The sequence below is a fragment of the Triplophysa dalaica genome, chromosome 1, assembly GCF_015846415.1.
Source record: "Triplophysa dalaica isolate WHDGS20190420 chromosome 1, ASM1584641v1, whole genome shotgun sequence".
In the NCBI taxonomy this organism is placed as follows: domain Eukaryota; kingdom Metazoa; phylum Chordata; class Actinopteri; order Cypriniformes; family Nemacheilidae; genus Triplophysa; species Triplophysa dalaica.
In genome coordinates this window covers 19,642,876-19,661,492 of record NC_079542.1, presented here as the reverse complement: position 1 = coordinate 19,661,492, position 18,617 = coordinate 19,642,876, and the positions used below count along the sequence as shown (strand labels likewise).

The following is an 18,617-nucleotide window of genomic DNA, read 5'->3' as shown; positions in this document are numbered from 1 at the left end:
ACTGTCTGTTCGTATTTGGTTGACATGTGTTGAATGTGTGATCACGGAACTAGTCTATATTTTGCAATGGCCGCAAGTGCTGTTTATGAAACCATAATACAAACAGGAGTCAAAAGTATTCTTATTGTTATATGTTACTTATTTGTTCTTGAACTTCTATCCAAAACTGTCACTCCTTTTGACGTTTTCCCCCAGCTTTCCGTCAGACAATTTGACGTCACTGAAATTAACAAACTCTCTCTTTTTCTTTCTTTAGACGTTTCGCTGGTAATGACCTTGCTTTCATCCACCCAGAGGCTCTTTCTGGCCTCCACCAGCTTAAAGTCCTGTGAGTACTACACACACACAAACACACAAACAATACAAGTTTTTGCAGAACGCATTGAGAGAGCAGTATATCCTGCTGTGTGTTTTGTTGAGTTGTTAAGTGCCTTTGTGTACAAACAGGAATTTTGCTGCTACTGGATCGGCAAGTCTGTCAGTGTGTGATGGAGAACCTGTCATTATGATGCATTCTCCATCTCTCTCTACCTCTCTCCCTTCCCCTCTCTCTCTCTCTCTCTCTCTCTCTCTCTCTCTCTCTCTCTGCTGTGATTCAGGTTTTGTCCTTCAGGTGTCCAATTCAAATGCAGCTTATCAGCTGTCTGGTCCTCTCAGCCACGTTTTACATAAAGCTTATTTTTCCTCTTCCTGTCCTTGTCCAGGGCCCGCGGTTCTTCCAGAGTTTGTAGTGTGTGATGTTGGAAAGGAATTAGTGAAACTGGTTTCTGAACAAATTTTAAGGGCTTTCAAACTGTAGATGTTGAAGATGATTTGGGAGTTTTAATTTACTGTGGCCATTTGTTTGTGAATGCCTCCCGGCTGGGTTCGTTTGTATGTGACTATATTGGTTTTCAGAAATGCATGTGTGTTTGTATAAGTGTGTGTAGTTGTGTGCACTGTGACCTGGCATAGAGCAGGGAAAGTTATCGTTCTGGCCTGTGCCATTTGAGTGACGCCAGAGAGAGCTGATAGTGTGGAGGAAGCAAGATATGCACTCAGATTAGTTTAGAACAAGACACACACACATCCCATTAATATTAAAACTTATGGGTTATTTCGGGCATAGCAATGAATGAATAGCATTGTGTAACACAGAATTGTGTGTCATAGAAATGAACACTGTGTGATACGCTGTGGTTTTTAACAATGTAAATATTTTGCTTGTAGGATGCTTCAGAATAATCAATTGAAAACTGTCCCCAGTGCAGCACTTAAGAATCTCCATGCCCTGCAGTCATTGTAAGTATTTCTTTCCTTTTCTCCAAAGACTAAAATGCCTAAACTTCCCATTTTTGACAGCTTGTTCTTCATTATTCGGAAAACATGAAATGGTTGAATTTCTTGAATTTCATGAATTGGAAATTGGATTTGCAGTGAAGAAAAAATCATGTGTCGGTACAATTATATTTATCTATAAACGGTTTACGAAATGTAAGCCTTCAGATCAAAGGGTTTTAAGGTCCTGAGAAACATTTTCTTTAAGTGATCCTAAGCTTTTAAACAGTAAATGTTGTGAGTCAAAGTATAATTACTGGTTGAGCTGAATGTATAATTATATAGGTACACACATATTCTATACATTGACCAAATGTCCTCACAAGTCTAAACCACCTACATTATGATTCAAATTAATTATTAGACATACTTAATTTTGTTTTTAACAATGTTAAAATGCAGAACATTTTTGATGAAAAGTTAGGTTTAGGGGTTAAGGGTATGACCAGTACAGTTTGTACAGTATAATATCATGACGTCTATAGAAAGTCCCCACAATGTACATTATAAAAAACAAACTTGTGTATGTGTTTGTGTATATGAATATTGTGTATTCTGTGTCCTTTTAGTTTGTCTCAGTGAGATATTGTCAAGTTGTTGTTCCTGCTGTGGGACCATATATGTTTAAAAAATGCAGCTTTCGACCAATATCACCTCCCCACATCTCTCTCTCTCCTATACCCCCTCATGTCGTGTGTTTTTCTTCTCTTTTTACTGTGGTGCTGAAGTAATGTGTTTTGGCACAGTCCACCTCCTTTCGGATAAAGCCTCAGAGAAGGACCTGTCAATCAACGTGCCTTCTGCCCCTCAGCATAGACGATGAGAGAAAGAGTGGGATATAGTCAGAGCAGAAGCTTTAGATGAAAGAAAAAGAAAGGAAAGAGGGGCACAAGAGGCAAGCAAGCCTGTAAAAGTGAGAGAGAGAGCAGTCGAGTGGGAATGTGTTCACCCCGCAGGCTCTCTGTACAGGTTCCTCAGCTGCGTTAATCAGTCTACCAAAAAAAAAAAAAACACTCCCTGATTACAGTGACATTTCTGAGGAGAACAGGACTGACACAAACCCTCCAGAAAACACAAGAGCTTTTTTACTTTACCTCATACAGCCATTCTGCCCTGCTCTTACACTGAGCCTTACACAAATTCTTGATGTTCTCTTCAACATTTAATGTTGTAGCTTCAGCAGTCGAAGATTATTTGGATGGAAAACAACTCTATAGAGCATTACATGCAAAACCACAATTATAATCTAATGACCATCTATTCCGAGTGAACCGTCAATTTTGAGTGACCACCGCTGTCATATAGTTTGCAGAGATCTGGTTAATATCGGTTACGTCTAACCTCAAAAGTCAATTCGGTGGTTTGCCAGTTAACAGACCAGAGAGCAATTATTTATCCTCTACAATAATCCTTAAACCTTCCACGAGGGTTAAATCTATGGTTTGGTTTGTTTAATAAATGAATAGCTTATAAAGGGATAACTCTTAACATACTTGTGAGCTGCTAATGCATTTAAAATTAGACTGGCATTGGTGGTCAAGGTTTCCAAGTTTAATTTAATAGCCTTAAAGGTAAACTCCATCCAAAAATAAAGATTCTGTCATGAATGACTACCCACCACATTGTTCCAAACCAGTATACATTTCTTAGTTCTGTTGTACACAAAGATTTTTTTTAGCAACAGACATTTCTGGGACATCATTGACTACCATATTAGGAAAAAAATAAATGGTAGTCAAAGGTGACCAAACTGTTTGCTTTCATACATTTTTCAGCGGAACAAAGAAAACGATACAAAAATTGCTCCTACTATGGTAGTCAGTGATATCCCAGAAATGTCAGTTGTTAACATTTTTCCAAATACATTTATTGTTCAACAGAACAGAGAAATTGATATAGATTTGAAACCCTAGGGGGTGATTAAATAATGACAGATTTTTTTGGGTGGGGGATCCCTTTAAGACCACCCTCTCTCTCGCCTCTGCCCCCCTACCATTTGTCTGTCATTTTAATGTCTCAAATATGCTCTATATGTGTAAGTCAGTGTGAGCTCAGCTTTGGCAGCGGCTGATGTGGACATGCCCAGATCTGCACATTTAAAACAAGCGGCACACACAGCAGCTGACAGATAGTATCTCTATAGATAAGCGTTGACTCCTGAATTCATGATTTAGTCGATTCACAAACTAACAATCCCTTTTAGAATGAAACTCCAAGGAATTTTGAGCGCCATGGTGTTCATTCATTGATTTTAGTTTACTTTTCATTCACTGGACCCACATCATGCCTATTGTGTGAGAATGATTTTTTTTGAGTTTGTGTAGACTGCTTCTTGTAGGGCTGAGAATAAGACACTCTTAAGTGTGCCAAAGCTGAAAGTGATCCAGAGTTCATATCCAAAGCACACGTCACTTTAGATGATCTCTCGCTTTAGTTCACGAATACCTCGCTGTGCTGAAAGGTTCTCCTGAAGAATCACACACAAACAGGAGAAGTGTATACACACGCTGCAAACTTGTTTTCACTCGCTGTTGGTTCATTAGAGAATGTGCGGTCTTTCGTCCACCATTGAGAGAACCTGAGAGAGCATTGAGGGAACATGTTGGTTAAAGCTCAAGTTAAACTGTATGTAAACTCTTCCAGGCCAGTCTATTGTGAACAATTATGAGCTGTGTTTATATTTTCATCTGGTAGAGCCTCAAGACCTCTGTAATATATTTCCATTACACAGAGGCATTCATAACCTCCCCGCCTTGTTGTTTTAATTTGTGTTGCTGTTCCAAAACCTAGGAAGCTGCCTATATAGACAACAGTTTAAGTCATGGTAGATACGCTCACGGCAAAATTCTAAGACAGTGTATCCTTCACTGAAAAAAGACAATCCCATAATGCACTGTGGAAATGTCAGTTAATAAAAATTCATGCACAGAAAGTGCTCAAAGGTTTTAGATGAGAATAGAAAAGCTAATCAGTGTGTGTTTGTACTCTTTTTGGAGTATTGTTTCAACAGTTTAGCAATGTTGACGGCAAACTATTTGGAGGTTAAGACTATAACTATTACAGTTGCTTATAAGGTTTAATTTCTGTTGCCTTGAAAGGCTGGTATATAAAAAGTAGACTGCAAATGCTGCTTAAAATATTTTTTTGTGTGCTTTTAATTGTATAATCTTCCAGGGAAGGGGAGTAGAGCATAGCCTGTCAGCCATTCATAAACAGGAAGTCACCACCCCACCATTTTTACTCATCAAACCCTTCCTCCCTGTGATTGGCTCCTGTGGTAGGAACTCAGTCCAATTTTAGATCTCAGGGCCTTACTTTTTAATTTATAACACGGTTAGCTCCAGGCCTCGATTCTGATTGGTCAATAGCCTTGCTTCATTCACGATAAGACACCGTTATGACCAGTTCACATAACTATTCTGTGTGCCACTACGCACCCTTAGCAATGTAAACTAATCATTCTGTTGCTGCTTACAGTAGATCGATTTTGTCTAGTGGAAGGAAGGCTTTGATACATATTTTCCGACTTTAATATTTGTCTCATGTGATAACAGTTTTATAAAAGCAATAAGTTACTTGAGGCTAGTGCTTAATCGTAAATATGTCACAGCTAAAAGTGGTGGAGGCATGACGTGAAGCATAGCCCCTCATCCCTAATTTACCTTCCTTTCCCCCTTTTTTTGTTCCATCCCTTCCTATTTAAATATCTTCTATGAAGAAATATGTGTAAAAAAGTTAAAATCTTGTTTTATATTCCCTAAAAGCAATAAAAAAGTCCTGAGTGAAGCTATCATAAAATCATACTTGAAAGAGACATTAAAGTCTTCTCAGCTTCTGAGGAACTGACCAAAGTTTAAGTGAAGTCTTTCCTTCCTGCCCAGTGATGTTAACACCATTGGCTTTACTTGAATCTACTAGACAAATACATTGCTTGAGAGACATTTGGACACTGAGTCAGATCTTTTAAGCATCTACAGTATTTGACACAGCACCATGGCCTCGGTCACGAGCCCTCGGGGAGCCTGCAAGGTGTGGTCCCATTCTCTCATAATCCCAGTCAAGGGGCCCCTGAGTGGGTCTACAAGACTCCCACCTGGGCTGTGTGAATAGAGAGGCCAGCATAGTGAGATCATGGAAATGGCTTGTGTTTCTTTAACACCGCACGCAGTGCTTGGACTGTGAGTGCTAACTGATGTTTTAGCACCTACATGACAGCCCACTGTTATGCGTTCTCCCCTGGTGGTGTATTTCCTGAAGCATCTGTTTTGATAAGAAAAAGCATTTTTTTTAAAGCAAGCCCACAGATGTTTAGTCAATCTCTCCCCTTTTTCTCTGCAGACGGTTGGACGCAAACCACATTACGTCTGTGCCTGAGGACAGTTTTGAGGGTCTCCAGCAGCTCAGGCATCTTTGGTTGGATGACAACAGCTTGACCGAGGTTCCTGTCGGCCCCCTGCAGCATCAGAGCAACCTTCAGGCCCTGACGCTGGCCCTCAACCGGATCACACGCATCCCGGACAACGCCTTCGCCAATCTCTCCAGCCTGGTCGTGCTGTGAGTCCCATACCTGAGCAGTTTTACAACAATATTCAATACTGTTCTGAATAAAAGAGACTACACACACTGGAGTAATTCTTGATATTCTGCTTCTAATACTGATAAATACCTCGGTCGGCTGCCTTTCACCACACATCGGTTAAATCAATCAATGTGCTAAACTAACTGTGGTCCTTGGCTGCTCATAAAACAGTCATGCATATAAACTTGCACATGGTTAAGTACACACACAGGTACACAGCGACGTGGACAGAGGTTTTCTGAGAGGGAAGCAGAATGGACCCTTGTGTCTTGCAGAGTCAAACAGAGGCTAAAAGCCCTGCGTCTCTCTTCTGGACGCTTCTCTGTGGGTCTGATTTACCAATTACATTCCAGCTGCCGGAAAATATTTTTCTTCAGAGTAAAGGGCCAATTAATCCGTTATGTAGGCTGAACAAACACACAGACCTGCGCAGCGAAGTGCTCTTGCGAGCACCTGATGAGTTATCCGTTCAGAGACACAACATGTTTGCGTTGGTGTGGTGTTGAGCAGTGTATCTTTTTAATGACTGGAACATTTGGGAAAAGTAGACATCCCGTGCCATCTTAAAAATGATGCATTGGGCGGATTCATGCTGGATAGATCGCATGAGAAGTTTTTACATTTCTTTATCTGTCTGTATATATTTCCGCTGTAATCCATGATTGTTTGAAGTATTTAGTCATTTCGTCACTCACTTAAAGGAATAGTTCACCCAAAAATGAAAATTCTGTCGCTATTTACTTTGATTTTTTCCGAATCTGTTTACATTTCTTTGTTCTTGACCACTATTAAATGTATACAGATTTGAAAAAACATAAAAGTGAGATAATGATGATTTCGTTTGATAATTGAGGGTTAAAAATGGCATACTGTACATCTCTTTAAATAATTTTTATTTGACATATTTTTTCATTCAGGCATCTACACAATAATCGGATCCAGGAGATTGGGAAAAACTGCTTTAATGGGCTCGACAACCTAGAGACATTGTGAGTGTACATTATGCGATTACACTTCATGTCGTTTAAGAGAATGTTACAGTGAATTGACTTGTGTTGCAGTGGATCTCACATCAGTAACAAAATCCTTGCATTTGTTTTTATCAGACCTTTAGCTTATTTCATGCTCATTAAATAGTGAATTACAAGATAATATGGAAACTTTCCCACTGTGAATCAATTCTTTGTGGGCACAGGGACAGTGCTTGTTCTGTTTGAGGGTTATCTGCTGTTATAGCGCCCTCTTCTGCAAGTTTTAGGATCAAAGAGATCAACAAAAGCACACTACTGTAGAGAGATGCTTTAGCTGACAGTATTTGTTTTTCGAATGTTGGTTTAAAACACGGGCAAATGCAGTCGGGTTTAATCCTAGAACAGATGTCTCGCTCTTTAACTCTCTCCATTGAAACCTTGATGAAAAGCTATTATTACAAAATATTGTTTAGATTGCCGGGACTTTAAAGAACCCCAGTTTGCTAGCTCGGTCTGAAGAGTTTGTGCCAGCTGAATTACAGTTTATAGGATTTAGGCACTGATACACCACATGTTTTGGATATTAAGATGCAAGTAGTGATCAACCTTCATTAGGTCAGGCAACTCCAATGAGTCATTACCGATTCGCCTGAACTCATTTAATCAGGATTTACAGTATACTGATAGAGGACAAAGAGTCTTTTTAGGAGCCTTGGCTTTACCTTATTGCCTTCGTTCTCTCTCTCCACTTACCACAGTTCGTTTAGCAAGCATCCACCACATCAGGGAGGAAGAGACGAGGGGAAGGGAAAGGCAGATAGCCATCACTGACTCTACTTTATTTACTTACTCCGGCAATAATTAGGACAGGATGAGGGCACGCCAACGTCCTGTGCCCCTGGGGAGGAGAGTGGGACAGGGGCATTAGGGCTATAATGCCAAGTTGTATCGTGTGGCGGTAAAGACAAACAATACACAGTGAAGAAATCAGCCGAGCAGCTGTCCTCGCTGGGGATTATAAACAGAATCATTGATTTCAACAAACAGATTTTCTTTTCTTTTTAATTTCAGCTTTTCTTTTCAAACTGTTTGTTTTTGTGCTTTGACAAAAACTCTTAATTTATGTGCCTGTTGTTTAGTAGACCTGAAGCAAAGATGGTCCCCTCAGGAAAAAACATATTATATTGCTTTATTGAATTAAGCAGGACAATAACAATTTGCTGTATTAGGAGAAGCCGGGGTTAGCTAAACTTACACCAGGGATGTTTTAGCTTAATATGAATAACTTTTATCTGTGTCCTTTTAGGGATCTAAACTTCAACAATCTGAAGACCTTCCCGGAGGCCATTCAGAATCTGCCCAAGCTGAAAGAACTGTGAGGATCAACAACAATTGCAATCATACACTCATTTACAGTCATTGCAATAGTTTCCCCTTCAGCCATTTTTTTCTAGGTCAGTTGTTGATGTAAATCATTGTTCAGAAAAAGGGGATTTTTGAACCCGGAGCTCAAACGAAAAACACAGATTACAGATTTGCAGAACATCTTTGTAAAAGATAGTCTTGAAAATCTACAAAGAAGGAAAACTAGAATAGTAAACTAAGAATACTTAAAGTCCCCCAATAGCTGTGTGTTTCTTGCCATTGTGTTTTGTAATCCAGACACAGAGCCTTGGATTGAGTGTACATTAAAAATCACTAATGTGCAGAGAGGCCATCTAGCGTTGAGATGTAGAACTGCTTGTTGTGACCAGTAATGTAGACCTGATGGAGAACACTTCAGATTGCTTATCTCACAGAGCTACTTAACCGTTTTTGGCTTGCTGATTTCCTAATGATTTCTTTCCTCTCTCTTTTTGCCAGAGGATTTCACAGCAATAACATTGCATCCATCCCTGAGGGAGCCTTTTATAGGAACCCACTGTTACGTACAATGTAAGCAAACGCTCACACTCATGCCCCTAAACATGGAATATTCACACATGAAAATCCTGTATATTTTATATTGTCTGTAAATAAGATGTAATAATTCTGTGTGTGCAGCCATCTTTTTGACAACCCCCTCTCCTTCGTGGGAACTACTGCCTTCCAGAACCTGTCAGACCTGCACTCTTTGTAAGCAAAACAATATTCATGTTCTTGAGCACGCTAATTATTGAGCTTTATCACATGAGACATACTCCCCCTTAACCACTGTATATGTTTCAGTTTATTACACCTTACAGGACAGTTCACACAAAAAAATATTCTATACAATAGAAGTTAATGGGTGCCAATACTGTTCTATTTTTTTTAAATATATCTTTTTGTGTTCTGCGAAAGAAAGAAAGTTATACAGGTTTCAAATGACAATAGGGTAACTAAATGATTACAGAATACTAATTTTACGTGAAATATCACTTTAAAAATGAAGTTGATGTGAAAAACTGATGAGGTTTTCTGCCAATTGTGTTTTATAAGCAATGTAGGTGAATGGGGACAAATACTGAATACTGATGATTTGTTCCCTTTAAATTGGTTACATATTTCAGAATGCTACGTGGTGCCAGTATGATGCAGGATTTCCCAAGCCTGACTGGAACAGGAAATCTAGAGAGCCTGTGAGTTCATTTTATACTGCACAGTGTCATTGATAAACAAATCCTTAGCCAACCAATGATGTCAAGTTTCCTATTAGGAACAATAGTACATTCTCATAAAACAAACAAAAAGTAAGAGACCAGATACTTAATAAAGTGCATACTTTGTTTTAAATCCCCTTTTGTACTTTGTGTTGTCCAGGACTTTAACAGGAACTAAAATCAGAAGCATATCAGCAGACCTGTGTGAAGAATTGACCATGTTACGTACGCTGTAAGTGCGACCCGAGCGTGACATACAAACACGCCTGACACTTCAGTTCCCCTCACAACACACAACATAGTAATAACACTACACGCCTCTTTGTAACCACACACACGCACTTTTCAAGCAGAGAATACCTCTCATAATAGTTCTCAACACCTGTCAGTCAGATGTCCATGAGCGGCCAATGATGTGCCTGTTACAGCCTCAAGCTCTCTGTAATTAAACATCAGTTACAAGCCCCTGAACACACAAAGGTTAGCCGTCGCTCAGAACGCTCACACGGTCACCGCAAAGCCTTCAAGGCTGTGCTGTCAGTCAAACTACTGACATATGCTTGACATGTCAGTCAAATCTAAACACTCCCCACCGTTTCACACACACCATCACGCAAAAACACAGTGTGCGTCAGTCAAACGTCATCCACCTCACAGACCTGTGCGCAGTTGCCCGTCAGAGGCTCAGCTGCGGGGGGATATTTTGAAGTGACGTCTAATGACCTCCCAGAGGAGAGCGAGGTAGAAGCCAGCCATCACCCTGCCCGACTACTTTAAACATCACAGATGTTAGACGCTGATCTAGGTCCTGTCTAAACTTCATCAAAATGTCTCTGTCTCGCAAGCTGTGTTTCTCAGTATTTCGTGTGTGTTCCCACAGTGATCTGTCCTATAATGAAATCCAAGACCTGCCATCCTTTCAGGGCTGCGTAAGACTTCAAGACATGTGAGTTGCAGAACCGTGCCACATTTTCCCTGATGTTCAGACACAAATGTGTCGTGTGAACGTGCACTGATTGTTTTTCTTAATTCTGTGGTTTTGCAGAAGTCTACAGCATAACCAAATTCAACAGATTGACAGGGGCACTTTTCAGGGCATGACCAGCCTTAGAGTGTTGTAAGTATCACATTTGCTGTTGGACATTGTCATAATCACAAAGCCAGACAGGCTTATTGGTTTGGTACTAAAACCCTAAAAGTTGTTTCTCGAGAATGACTGTTTATTACCCTGTTTAAAAAGGAATTATTACCTACTAAATAAAGTAGAAGCCATTAAATATTGATTGGAGAATAATGTGATCGCCTGTACATTATGCCTGCCCTTAAAGAATAGCAGTTTAACTATCACACACAGTAAAGGGACTCACAGGAGGCTTGACCTGAATTCTACATCTTTCCCCAGAGCCATCTGTATATGTTCAGCCTGTGTATGTTTGTTTTGTCACCACTCTACAGAGACCTGAGCAGAAACCAGATCAAGTTTATCCACAGAGATGCCTTCCTTTCACTCAGCGCTCTCACCAACCTGTGAGTCTTCTTTCAAACAACACCATAACTCATCTGCTCCATTTATTAACACATTCACAAATGAACACACTCTTTAATCAAAATCAACTAATTCTGTTTTGGACTCATAGATCATTTCCTGATATTTTACATTTGAATTTTTTTTCACCACAGCACATGTGATGAGACAACAAAGCCATGCAGGGGTTGCTTGTGTTTGTGCGTACATGCATATAATTGCCTTTTTTCCATCATGCCATTAGGGACCTGAGTCTGAACTCCCTAGCCGGCGTTCCCACAGCAGGACTGAGTGCACTGAACCAGCTGAAACTGATTGGAAACGTGGAGCTGAGGAACGGACTGACAGCTAAAAGTCTACCCAAACTCAGGTTGGAGCTCTTCACAGCTTTAATTATGAGACGTGACTGATTACAGGTCCTTATGGTTGCTCTTGTGTCCCAGTTTAGTTTGTATAAATAATGGCACAACCATGTCATTCCTCACCTGTATTCTGTTATCACACACAGTTTGCTCAGAGAGAGATGAGATGTTCTCTGATTGAAATACTTATAATTAAGTATCTCTTCCAGTAAGACCATCATGTCACAATGTCTTATTTCTCTCGCACTCATTTTCTCCCTCTATGTCTCCGCAGGTCTATAACGGTTCCCTATGCCTACCAGTGTTGTGCTTTTGTAGCATGTGACAGTGCAATCAGCCCTGCCGAGGATGAGGAGAGGAGAAATGCATTCGGTATGACATTAATCTACACTGTGATGAGCTCAGCACACATCCTTACCGGGCGCAACACGGCAAAGTGCCGAGCGATAAATGCTAAGTGTCTGCCATAACCAGATGCGACTGAAATGGTTTTCATTTCAGCTACATTTTTGTTTCCACCCAAATGACATCTCTGAGCAAAATCTTGCTCCTCGTGGATACAAAACATTAAACATGGAGAAGCCTAGGAGGGACTGATTGTAAATTGGGAAACATTTGATATTAAATTATCTCTCAGGTTCCACAGGGAACATTATAAAGAGTTTAAGTCTCAATCGTCACGTAATGGATATAAATACAAGCTATGTGTTATTTGATTAAACTCGGAACAAGCTGTGTAGCTGATGAGTGTAAAACTGAGAACCTGGTCACACATTGTTTTGATTGGTTGAGGTTGCATCATGCGGCCGTTTTGATTTCATTGGAATCTTGTGTTATGCCTAGTTAGAACACAACATTATTGTGTAGTTACATGTGATCGAATGAGGTGGTCTGGCTGTGTATGTGTGTGTGGTATAAGGGTTTACATACAGTATCTCACAGAAGTGAGTACACCCCTCACATTTTTGTAAATATTTTATTATATCTTTTCATGTGAAAACACTGAAGAAATGACACTTTGCTACAATGTAAAGTAGTGAGTGAACAGCTTGTATAAATGTGTAAATTTGCTGTCCCCTCAAAATAACTCAACACACGGCCATTAATATCTAAACTGCTGGCAACAAAAGTGATTACATCCCTTTGTGAGCTGACGTGGATATTTATCTATATGTGTTAGGTGGTGAGGAGGAGATGGAGCGGATTCCTTTGGTCATGCACTGCTCACCCTCCCCAGGTAAATACACTCTCATATTTTTCTGTCCCATTTTGAGAACTCTGGGTAATGGAACGTAATAAAATACTCACAGAAGTAGACTAAAGCAGTTCTGCTACATTACATGTATTATGCAAGTTGTTTGTGTTATGTTTTTATCTACACTATGGAGGACAAAATAAATAATAATTAAAATAAATAAAGTAATAATGTAGTAATTAAAATCAATAGAACATCATTTTAATGATAGGAAACTAACTTGACTCAACCAGTCGTCTCGGTTACAACTGTAACCTTTGTTCCCTGATGGAGGGAACGAGATGTTGTGTTGAGAGACAGACTGGGGTTTGATCTTAAGAACCTATCATCTCAGGGAGGAATTTAAAATCGCAGATGAACTTGGTGAATGTAAAGCAGTCTCCGCCCCGTGCATATGGGTATAAAATGAGATGGAGGCTCCCATTCAGTCATCTTTTGGGCTGAGGAACCAGAGAGACATCTCCTGGTCGCTGTAGCGGGCCAGCAAAGCATTGGGGCAGGAAGACGCATATTATTCCCTTTCAGTCGGTCTCTCCACATTGTGTTGAGAGACAGACTGGGGTTGCGCACATGTGAGCGCGACCTTGAGACGTAGTTTTCCAGATCGGTAGCTAGTAGCAGTTACATTTACATTACATTACACTTATGCATTTGGCAGACGCTTTTATCTAATGCGACTTACATTGCATTATCCTATACATGTGTTTCTTAAGTATGTGCAATCCCCTGGGATCGAACCCACGACCTTGCATTGTTAACGGAATGCTCTAACCACTGATTTACTGGAAAGGAAGCCACTCAGTTACTACTAGAAGCTCGTACCGCAACCGTCACGGGCGGTGGCTTTGTTCTCTATTTTAGCGAGATAGCTACCCGGCAAGTAAGGGAACACTGCGAAGCACTGCTCTCTCTACTGTAAGAGTGTGCTACGGAGACCACATCCTACCGCAAGGGGAGGTTACATGTGGAGACACCAGCATGGTCTCTCCATCGGAGAGAACTACATGGGATAGGATGCGCGAGCCAGAGTAGGGAGCATACAACCCAGGTGTGTTGAACCAGGGTCACAGTTTCATCAGTAGGGAAACCGAGTGAAGAAGTCAACATACGGGACGACCCTGCAGGGGAGTCGACCTGAATAGGGGTGACTCTACCACTACCAGACCGCTCCGCCCGGTCTGCTACCAATATTGCCAATGCTTAGTGATGGACGGAATGCCTGTACTTCGCCCAGTGGGGGAAGTAGGTATTCTCAATAGCGCACTGACTCACCCAGGGGGGAGAAGGTGCTTTCACAGGCATACACCCACCCAGTAAGCGCTCTCACCTGAGTAAGACGTGGGCTGACACTGGTTCCACACGGAGACTGTAAAAACCTCACCCGCAGCATTACAAATCTCTGCCAGAGAGCCTCCCTGGGCCAGTGTCCACGAGGAAGCCATACCCCGAGTGGAGTGGGCTCTCACTGCAAGTGGGCATGGGCGATCTTGGACCGGTTGCCATGTAATGGCATCCAAGATCCAGTGCGCCAATCTCTGTTTGGAGACAACCCTCCCTTGTGCTGTCCCCCAAAACAGCCAAAGAGCTGCTCAGAGCTCCTAAAGCTCTGCTTGTGGTCCAAGTAGAGGCGCCGGGCACGTACTGGAACACGGTAGAGGTTGGGTCTTCCTCCCCAGAGGGGAGCGCCTGAAGGCTCATCAACTGGTCCCAAAAGGGAGTGGTGGGAACCTTGGGCATGTAGCCTAGCCTGGGTGTCAGGGTAATCATCCGGTCCAACACTAGGCATTCGCGGGACACAGAAGAATTGCTGGAGGTCCCCGTCGCTCTTGATGTAGGCAAGCACCACTAAGAGCACCATCTTCATCGTTAAATGAGGAAGACTGGCATCTCTCAGGGGCTCGAAAGGGGCCCCACAAAGGCCATGTAGGACCTCATTAAGGTCCAGAGAGGGTACAGGGCATGGTCAAGATGGATTTATCCTCCTCAAATATTTTTTATTGCTCTTTTTCTTAAATTTTTGTTATTTATTTATGTAGTTATGAATTCATATTTTTTTAATTTATTCATAATATTTCAAATTATTACATATATCTATGATTTTATTCATTAATTGTTGTAGGTTTGATGCTCCATACTTATCTTTTCCTTTTAATCCTTGTTTTTCTACTTTAATCGACATATTTGATTAAGATTAGCTTCTTCATATTTTTTTATGTCTCTTTCTCTCTGTCTTTATCCATTACAGGTGCATTCAAACCCTGTGAACATTTGTTGGGTAGCTGGATGATCCGATTGACCGTGTGGTTCATCTGCCTGGTGGCTCTGCTCTTCAACTGCCTGGTCCTCGCAGCCACCATCTCCTCATGCACCTCCCGCCTCTCCCCGGCCCGCCTTCTGGTTGCTCTCCTGGCCTCCGCCAACTTGCTTACGGGTGTGTACGTGGCAGCACTAATGGTCCTGGACGCTGCCACCTGGGGCTCATTCGCAGAGTACGGTGTTTGGTGGGAAACAGGTGTGGGATGTCAGTTGGTGGGCTTCCTTGCCGTGTTCTCTTCTGAGTGGGCCGTGCTGCTGCTGGCATTAGCAGCGGTGGAGCGTTGCTTGGCCGTGAGGACTCTGATGGGGAAGGCAGGAGCTCTGAGATCCAGCAGCGAAAGAAGGGAAGGACGAAGGAGGTTCGGTATCGCGGCGCTCCTGCTGGGATTGGTGGCCGTGGCAGCCGCCTGCCTCTGTCTGTATGAGGGTTCAGCTATGGGCTCACCTCTCTGCCTGCCATTTTCTGGAGGTCCTGGGCCAGGCCTGGGGTTCACAGTAGCGCTGGTGCTAATGAATACACTAGCTTATCTGCTGAGTGCCGTGGTCTATACACGTCTATACTGCAGGTTAGGTCGGGCCCAGCTGGCTGACCCTGAGCAGGCCGGGTCCGTACGGCATATAGCCTGGCTTATTTTTACCAACTGCATCTTCTTCTGCCCAGTGGCGGCTTTCTCTTTTGCTCCCCTGCTGGCCGGGACTAGTAATGCAGTGGGAGGACCCGAGATGGCCAAATCGGTGACTCTCATATTCTTTCCTCTTTCCGCCTGCCTGAACCCCGTCCTGTATGTCTGCTTCAGTCCCTCCTTCCGATATGACTGGCTTCATCTTCGGGGACGGGGCGGAGGTTGCAGCGGGAGGGTTGGTAAAGCGGTAACCAAGGGGACGGTAGCAGGGGGCTTGGCGACATCTAATGATGGCGAGGGGGTGTCCAACAACATCAGTTACGACTGCGGAATGTACACAAAGCTTCATGCTGACACCAGGGGAATGTGCGAACACTGTGACGCCGCCCTCCACATCAGGACATCATCTTCCTCTTCTTCCTCCTCTTCCTCAGCCTGCAGACATTTAGTGAAGTCGCACAGCTGCCCCGCCCTGATGGCAAACACGCCCCAGTGCCTGAGCTCAGATGGCTACTGGCCGGACACCGGGACGCTTTCTGCTCAGTCGGAATACGGAGACGAGGGCGATTCGTTCGTGTCGGACAGTTCGGAAAAGGTGCAGGCGTGCGGCCGAGCGTGTTTCTGTCAAAGCCGCGGTCTCCCTTTGGTACATTACTCATACAACATCCCCCGCATGACAGACTGAGCTCCCATCCCCAAGCGCTCACACACTGCTCACAGAGTCCTCCAGGGTGTGAAGCATCCCTGCTCGGAAAGGATGCGCTGTAGATGTGACTGCAGAGCCATGGAGACATGAACAGACCGGAAGCACTTTTTTTCCTACACCTGGGTGAGCATGTGTTTGTGAGGATAGATTGAATCCTTGATCCACGAAAAGGGAATCTGACAATACAGAAAGACTCTCTGAGCCAAATGTTGTCTGCAAACAACAATGCTTGTTATCTGTTTCCTGTCCCCCTCAGCCATATTCAGTTGCAGTGACAACCATGGCTGATTGACAGATGATGATTTTATCTTCCAGTGCCTGCCTATTTGTTTGGTAGAGAATATAACTCACTTGTTCATTGTTTTAGATACCTTAATACTTTTAACATCAGCCTTTTTGATTTTAAAGCAGGGATATATGTGCCATTTCACCGGTCATAAATGTTTGATCAATCAATGTTTAAGGAATGTTATTTTTACCTTATTCCCCTAAATCCTAATTATGGCAGGGGATCCCATGTAGCAATGTTCCTCATGCTGGAGTTCCAGTATGCCAATGAGAATGTAATCTAGAACCCTAGACCATGTTTGTGTACACGTCGTGTTCTTGTTTTCTTTAAGACATTCCTTCCTTTTAAGTTTATTCTGCTAGTGGTTGTAAAATCACAGTCCTCTTTTTCAGCTGCCAGAGTAAGCCGGCCATGCCACTACTCTGCTATTAGCTGTTATGGAAAATAATTTATATTCCACATTGACAATGGATGTCCTGACCAGAGCTCTACCTTAATCACTTGTCATTTTCTACTAATTTATTTTAAGACATAACGATTTGATGAATGGATTGCAAATGACGCTTTTTTATTCTGCTATTACTCCTGATCCAAATAATAAGAGATCATTTTGATATGAATTTTGTACACTGGGTAAAGTGAAAAACAAAGGTTTTAGAGGGTCAGCTCCTCCCTGTCTAAATAATCCTGCTACTTTCTATGTGAAAGACAAATTCTGATATTACAACAAGATTTGTATCAACCGAAAAGCCATTTTTTCTCTTTACATAAAAGCGTGCATTTGTGTTCAAGCATCCAGAGCAACATATAATCATCATGAGAGGATTCTCACGGATGCCATAATGCCAGTCATACAGTATAAGCTGTGGCATCAGCAGACAATTTTAAAGAAGCCTTGCAGGTCATAGCTAATAGAACTGACAGAATTCCAAATCATTGTGTGTCTATGTGTGTGTGCGCGTGCGTATGTGTGTGTGCGTGTATGCCTGTGTGACTTTTAGAAACGTCTGCATGTGGTAAATTATTTTTATAGGACTAATCTAATCAAAAATGGGATGCATTGTCTAACCGTGGAAGCTACCTCTTCAACAGTAGTGGCTGCCAGTAGTGCGTAGTATGTGTGGTCGCATTTCCATGTTCATTTGTTGGTATGATTGCTTGGGCTGTAAATGCATCTAGATGTACGTTCTCACTGAATGAGTCACACGTTTTATACCGGGAAAAATTACATACTGTATAGATACATTTTTATAAACCAAATAAACTGATTCGCTTTAAAGAGAGCAGTCCTTGTTTCTTTATTTTGTTATTATAGTTAAGCCATGTTTTAGCCACGTATGTAGTATGTGTTTTTTTAGCAGTATCACATACTATGTGTTTTTCTCATTACGGAAGAGACATCTAAGACATTTTGTCAATTTATTTATTTATCTCGGGTAGATTTTTGCGTAAATTCTTGCAATATTCTTTCTGTCATCCTAAACAAGCTCATCTTTTCTACTACTGTCTTCAGCTCCCAAAATGTCACTTTTATGTCAAAACATTACACCTCTTTAGTGATATTACATAACAGTATTTGTTTTTAATATACTTTAAGACAAACCATGTGCAAATGTATCATTTTAAACCATTGCTGAGTATTTTCTACATAAAACTGCAGGTTACTGAAGACAATTTTAAAAATGTGGTTCGAAACTGCCTCTCTTTACGACATCATTAATCTGTAACCAATCATATCAACTCATTTGACCCCTGTGGATCAGCAGTTTGAGGAATAAATATACAAAGCTGATGCATAGATTCGGCTAAAATTATCACATTTCACTGCTGTTTCAGCTCTCAGTTTCACTTTCAGTTTTAGCAGCATCTGGAACTGCAGAGTGTGATTGAGTGGAGGTGGGGCTAAATTGCATATTCATGTGTCTACGTATACTTAAAGGTCCAGTGTGTAATTATTTGGAGGATCTATTGACAATGAAGTGTTATGTTTTTATGACTTTAGAATGAGCTATTTCTATCTACATACACCGCCATGTTCTGTCAGCCGTCGTTG

At 41.8% G+C, this 18,617-nt stretch overlaps 1 protein-coding gene across 1 annotated transcript in view; it reads left to right on the top strand.

Moving 5' to 3' along the window:
* Positions 1 to 17,847, top strand: part of lgr4 (leucine-rich repeat containing G protein-coupled receptor 4) — a 50,504-nt gene extending 32,657 nt beyond the window's left edge. Inside the window, exons 4-19 of the mRNA XM_056749613.1 lie at positions 257 to 328; positions 1,210 to 1,281; positions 5,656 to 5,871; positions 6,814 to 6,885; positions 8,174 to 8,242; positions 8,731 to 8,802; positions 8,911 to 8,982; positions 9,399 to 9,467; positions 9,649 to 9,720; positions 10,369 to 10,434; positions 10,534 to 10,605; positions 10,944 to 11,015; positions 11,258 to 11,383; positions 11,650 to 11,747; positions 12,556 to 12,612; positions 14,876 to 17,847. Of these exons, the coding sequence (XP_056605591.1) occupies positions 257 to 328; positions 1,210 to 1,281; positions 5,656 to 5,871; positions 6,814 to 6,885; positions 8,174 to 8,242; positions 8,731 to 8,802; positions 8,911 to 8,982; positions 9,399 to 9,467; positions 9,649 to 9,720; positions 10,369 to 10,434; positions 10,534 to 10,605; positions 10,944 to 11,015; positions 11,258 to 11,383; positions 11,650 to 11,747; positions 12,556 to 12,612; positions 14,876 to 16,254 (2,656 nt within the window). The 3' untranslated portion in view covers positions 16,255 to 17,847. The remainder of the gene's footprint in view (positions 1 to 256; positions 329 to 1,209; positions 1,282 to 5,655; positions 5,872 to 6,813; positions 6,886 to 8,173; positions 8,243 to 8,730; positions 8,803 to 8,910; positions 8,983 to 9,398; positions 9,468 to 9,648; positions 9,721 to 10,368; positions 10,435 to 10,533; positions 10,606 to 10,943; positions 11,016 to 11,257; positions 11,384 to 11,649; positions 11,748 to 12,555; positions 12,613 to 14,875) is intronic.
* The last annotated feature ends 770 nt before the right edge of the window (positions 17,848 to 18,617 follow it).